The sequence below is a fragment of the Saccoglossus kowalevskii genome, chromosome 14, assembly GCF_978046115.1.
Source record: "Saccoglossus kowalevskii chromosome 14, keSacKowa6.1, whole genome shotgun sequence".
Classification (NCBI taxonomy): Eukaryota; Metazoa; Hemichordata; class Enteropneusta; family Harrimaniidae; genus Saccoglossus; species Saccoglossus kowalevskii.
Genome location: NC_140654.1, coordinates 26,332,879 through 26,339,331, shown reverse-complemented (window position 1 = coordinate 26,339,331; position 6,453 = coordinate 26,332,879). Strand labels below are relative to the sequence as shown.

General features: G+C 33.2%; 1 protein-coding gene across 4 annotated transcripts in view; it reads right to left on the bottom strand.

The window, feature by feature from the left end:
* Positions 1–288: 288 nt before the first annotated feature.
* LOC100367684 (uncharacterized) overlaps positions 289–6,453 on the bottom strand; it is a 54,911-nt gene continuing 48,746 nt past the window's right edge. For all 4 annotated transcript variants that reach the window (XM_002737443.4, XM_085508075.1, XM_078011532.1 and 1 more), the window contains 2 exons: positions 3,675–3,932; positions 289–3,014 (listed from right to left, as the gene is read on the bottom strand). In XM_002737443.4, the coding sequence (XP_002737489.2) occupies positions 2,655–3,014; positions 3,675–3,923 (609 nt within the window). In that variant the 5' untranslated portion in view covers positions 3,924–3,932 and the 3' untranslated portion in view covers positions 289–2,654. The remainder of the gene's footprint in view (positions 3,015–3,674; positions 3,933–6,453) is intronic.

Genomic DNA, 6,453 nt, shown 5'->3' with positions numbered 1-6,453 from the left:
ATAGCTATTTGGAATCAGAACGTGAAACAAATTGATGTGCATATGTATAATATTATGTTTGATGTATGTGTGAAGTTTGAATGTAATTGGTCCAAGCATGTCTAAGATATAGGTTCAATCCATAAGTCCCTGTTTTCGTACTAATAATTCTTTAGTTTTACCAGAAGGCAATGACATTGCATTATTTTTATATATAACAACAGACTTAACATGTTCCTGGTTTGTTAGGGCAATCAGAATACTAATCGATTTTAAATGTTTGTGAAAACAAAGAAGCAGTCAACTCAATATTTTCAAATACAGTTTACTAGTTGTCAGTAGAATACAAAATAACATGTAAATACCCTCCACCTGAAAATACACAATACATTCTAGAATATAAGGAGCAACCATGGGTAAAGCTATCAACAAGCCACTGCAATGTACATTGTACATTCAATTATCGCTTCCTCAACTACAAATTTCGTCTTTGTATAAAATGTTCATATCAACCACTTACTTAGCAAAACACTTTGAAACTTTTCACCACCCAACTTTCTTGTCCAATTTTTCTGCATTTTTTTTGTTATATTCTAAATTCTATAAAATGAATCCTAATTTTGGAGCCAACAGACAAAATTTGATTCAATTTTCAGTTTTTACTCGAAAAATTGGCAATTTTTTACCAATCTGTTAAAGAAAACTGTTTTGTGAATTTGGGATTAATTGAGGGAATTGGTGGTGAAAACGTTTCCAATCTTCACACCAAGTATAAGAGTAGATATTTTCCAAATCAAACTAATGTTATGCATCCCAACAGATCAAGTTAGATTGCAACATTAAAGAAACTCTGTACATGTGTTCTTCACATGTATTTACCACAAGTTTACTTTTATAAACAATAATTAACAAACAAACATATTAAGTTAGGAAAAGATTCATGTGGACAGGTATTTTGCGTAGGTAAGCATCTTTAATTAGTACACTATTATTATATTTTTCTCTTCACTAATTCAGTATAAATGTTGAGACTTCAAGGATTGTGTAGCATTTTCATGTAACAAGATGAGTTAATGAATTTGAGTTGATGATTTATCTTTTGTAACTTTATTACAAATAGGATCCCTCCATTTACCTAAGGGGGTACCATACTCATTTGACTTGACACAGGGGGACTCTGCTCCAGTATTCGGGAAAATATCAATATAATATCCAAAGACCAGGTTTTATGACTAGACAGTCAAATTTGGGGAATTTTGGAAGGGATGAGGGCTAAGTGAAATATCCCAAAAATAGGGAGGGTCGTGTGGTTAACATGGGTTCTATAAAGACAGAATAGTATGGTTTCTCTCTTATAGTAGGAGCCGTGGAAGCTGAAAATGCAATCCCTGGACTAGTTTTGCGTAGTTTTTATGTCAGTAATCATACAGTACAAATGATTAAATTAGAATCAATGCTGCATTCCATGGATACCATAAATGCCTACATACAATGCTAGTAATATCTCATGTTATATGAGTAATAAAATACTCAGTGTTCATTAACCAGTTTAAATGCTACACACTGGATATTCTCCATAATCACAGAATCTCAGATGATTAACATGTTTTGATGTTATTTTTTCATTCTACAAATCAATAGCTGACTGTTACTAAGTGTTGTAAATATAGTGAAGTGGAATGAAGCGATTCTGGGCTAGTATTAGACGATTATATATACAAGTAAAACTGGTTATAAATAAAGCCAACTTCCATAAGGCTGTGAACTCTAGGCTTACAGTACATATCTAGTCTACCTATTTCAGAAAGAAATCTTTTGGCAATTTTTCATCATATGGTCTTTTTCTTATTCCTCTGATAAAGTGAAGATTTTTTACTAAAATGACAGACGAAATTATTCACTCAATAATATTAAATGGATCTACTGCTACTGCAAACGGCACTAAAAAAAGGATGACTTTCAAAAAATTCCACCGTACTGAGAAAACTCTGATCCAGTATATATATTTAAATGGGGTTATGTCCGAAATTAGAAACAGAGAATGCTAGGTTAAATATTGAATTACTGTATTTGTAAAGAATGTAAAGACAAATCCATTTTCTACATTCTTAATTGGCTATCTATTGTTACAATCCTTCAGATATCCTATGCATATGTCTCAGACAAGCCACTACTGATCACACTTAATTCATTTTGTTTTACAGATCAGATTCAAAATGGCTGATTGATATGGCAATTTGATTTATTTAGATTTTCCAGCATCATGTCTCTGACATGAATCCAAATTTTTTACATAATTCACCATTTCAGCACCATTCACATACACATGGGATGAAAACAGGGTATTTCAGTTAAAATTAACAATTATCTAGGTTTAATAGGTTATTAGTATGCCTCAATATGAAGTCAGTAGGTAATGGTGACCTTTAACCTTAGCCTCCCTCTGCAGTTAGTTCATTGATTCCTCCAATTAAATTTACATGGCTTAAAGGTGTCATAGTCATCGTGCATTCCAGTATTGTTTAAACAAATAATCTATTTTATTTTACGCATGTCGCATGAGACCCACATTGAACAAAATGCAATGTGATGACTGTACATTTTAATTGTTTTTTTAATTCACTGTTAATGCAAACATGAAAAAATTACAATAAGCTCCCGCGTTGTTGAATCAGTTAGTCTTTTTTCTCATTATTTTTATCGTCAGTCATCTTTGATACAAATTGATATTTCCAGTCTTCCTCACACACAAACTGTGCCCACTGAGGAACTGCTGTGGGCGGCAATGAAATACCGGACATGGCGTCTTTGATTTGGTCATCGCTGGCCATTGATGTTTTACGTCTTGCAACTGATTCCGCACTGGAAGAAAACTGTGTGAACGCATCGTCGTGGAACGCGGCAGGTTTTTGCGTAGGTAAGCATCTTGCTAAATGTACAGGTAAAGTGGGTTCATTACTGGTTGCCAATGACGAAGCTGATGATGTTGTTGTTATTACTGCAGCATCACTGTGATTTTGAGAAATTATTTCTTCCTTCAAAAAAAAAAAAAGATCACAAAATCATGCATTAACAATAGATAATCATCACAGATGACCCAGATTCTTCCCCCTTATTGAGTGTTTCAACACCCAGAAACTTGTATTCGTTAACATAATTCATTTGCCTAACTATTTCTGATTAGCGCCCTCACAGGTCACTTGTATTTTTACGTGACCTTTGACCTGTGGTCTAATAATAAATCGAATTCAAAGAAAATAAAGATCCAAGATTATTGTTAACCGCAATTCACTCAACCTCTTTATCATGTTTTTTTGTTCTGAAACATTATAGAATGCTATATCGATAAATTTTGTTCTTATTTCAAAAATCTGGGTTTTCAAAAGTATCAAAAATGCATTTTCCTTCAACATGGTGTTTTATGGAATTATTTTAAACATAGAGATTTTTGAAAAATATTAGGACGAGTTTCTCAAGAAACATAACAGTAAAACACAAAAGAATGCTATGGAACAATAGCTTCATGATTGCATGTAAAACCAATGAACAATGATGCCATTTATGACCAACTTTCTCAAAAATTATGAGTAGGTCTACCTTAACCTGAGATATCAATGACTACACTCACACCTTTTTATATTAAAATCCATTTAAAATAAGTTTAGCACCTCTTAAAAAAAGATGAACTATATTACCTCCTGTGGATTATCTAGGGCTTGGGGCAGTAAATGGTATCCAGTTTCCAACCAGTCCAATTCTGGATCTGGATCCAAATCTTCATCTTCAGACCAGCTGTCATCATCATCATCACTGTGATCATCATCTCCTCCACCTAGCAATCCCATCTGCATCTCAATTTCCCCATCAATCTCATCATCATTATCAGTACGTGGATCCCTTGGTATCGGCCCCATGTTATTACCAATCTTCTTTCCTTTTGACATTAATTAGATCTAAAACAATAATAATAAAACACAGTTGGTTAAATATTAAGTATTTTCTGAAATTTTTAGCGTGATATACATTGTGATAGGACAACATTGTCTCTAGACAATTATATGAAATGTACTAGCATAAAACTTCCTCCAAAATATTGACAACTGCTTCTGTCAAAACAAATCTGAAAGAGAAATCAAAAAAGAAAAAACCAAAAAAGTGTATAGAGATTTTCATCAGTTGAAAATCTATCTGATTATGACAACTCTTTATCATAAGTCATGTATCGTAATTTTCTCTCACTCATGGCAACTAAATGTAAATATAGCTCGAGCAAAAACTGTTTTTTCCCCATCTGCAATACAAAAGTTGAAACTCTATCTGATTATTTCAAATCTTTGTCATATATTACATACCACACTAGTGGACAGTAAATGTAAATCAAGCTTAGAGCATTTTTTTTTTTACAATTCATGGTAAATTAGAGTTGTTTACTGTTTCATTGTGTTACTATAGTAACATAAAATGTGAATACCGTAAAGTGTCAGGAAAAATGGTAGACAGGAAATCAAGTCATAATTAAGTACTTACATAAAATTTATTTCCCAGCCGAAATAAAATATCTGTGGTCCTGATAACCCTACCTAAAATTGATTGTCTTCCCTTAACATTTTTGGCCAAACATGGCAAATTTGTGCAAAACTGAACAAGATTTCAACTGGAAAAAACTGGATTTATTATTCCTAATTTTGGAAAAAATGGAGACTTTCGTCTAAACAACATTGGACATGGATTTTATTAAGAAGTAGGCAAGTTAGCGCTGAGTGAATAATGTCTGAGCTACATGTGTCTGACTTGTTTTTGAAACACAAGTAATCAATACAATTTATTTTTTATTTACTTTTGCCTCATCAATGATGGAGATAATTAAATACTCTAGTAGACCAACTTAATCTTATACATCAATGATGGAGATAATCAAATACTCTAGTAGACCAACTTAATCTTATACATCAATGATGGAGATAATCAAATACTCTAGTAGACCAACTTAATCTTATACATCAATGATGGAGATAATCAAATACTCTAGTAGACCAACTTAATCTTATACATCAATGATGGAGATAATCAAATACTCTAGTAGACCAACTTAATCTTATACATCAATGATGGAGATAATCAAATACTCTAGTAGACCAACTTAATCTTATACATCAATGATGGAGATAATCAAATACTCTAGTAGACCAACTTAATCTTATACATCAATGATGGAGATAATCAAATACTCTAGTAGACCAACTTAATCTTATACATCAATGATGGAGATAATCAAATACTCTAGTACACCAACTTAATCTTATACATCAATGATGGAGATAATCAAATACTCTAGTAGACCAACTTAATCTTATACATCAATGATGGAGATAATCAAATACTCTAGTACACCAACTTAATCTTATACATCAATGATGGAGATAATCAAATACTCTAGTAGACCAACTTAATCTTATACATCAATGATGGAGATAATCAAATACTCTAGTAGACCAACTTAATCTTATACATCAATGATGGAGATAATCAAATACTCTAGTACACCAACTTAATCTTATACATCAATGATGGAGATAATCAAATACTCTAGTAGACCAACTTAATCTTATACATCATATCATATTTTTAATATATTGGCAATTACACTTCATTTCCCATTGAATTTCAATGCCTGTAGAATCAAAGCTTTCAAGAAGCAGGTAGAGGTATTGATGTCATCTGGGATAATTGAGTGATCAACAGAGATATCTTGTACAAGTTATTGCGTGTAAGTTTAGATAGCTGCAGTTCTGTAGCTTGCTTGGTTGCCCTGTCGGTTATTTTGTTCGTCGTGGTGTTAACGCGAAACCAGGGAGCTACAGTTCCATCCTATGCGAGTTACCATATTTTACCGACCTGAAATCAGGTCGGGCCGTAACAGCCGTTTTTTTTCATTATTTTCACCTCAAGTTTCTACTTTTCTACTGTCGATGGGTCCCGAAACTATTTCATCAATTATTTTGAGGGCGATTGTCCGAAATTGGTCGTTTTCACGACGAAAACTGCGTGAAATGTGAAAACTGTGACGCCTTGTGACGTCACGATAACTTATTCAAGATGGCGGTAAACGCGGGGATTTTGCTGTAGTTTTCCGCGGTTTTCGTCGTGAAATCGACCAATTTCGGACAATCGCCCTCAAAATAATTGATGAAATAGTTTCGGGACCCATCGACAGTAGAAAAGTAGAAACTTGAGGCGAAAATAATGAAAAAAAACGGCTGTTACGACCCGACCTGATTTCAGGTCGGTAAAATATGGTAACTCGCATAGGATGGAACTGTCAGTAGCTCCCTGGTTTCGCGTTAACACCACGACGAACAAAATAACCGACAGCGAAACCAAGCGAGCTACAGAACTGCAGCTAAAGTTTAGACTACAAAATCTTTTTTTTTCAAAATTTTTGAACATTATTATCTTCACTCAAAATTTTAATGC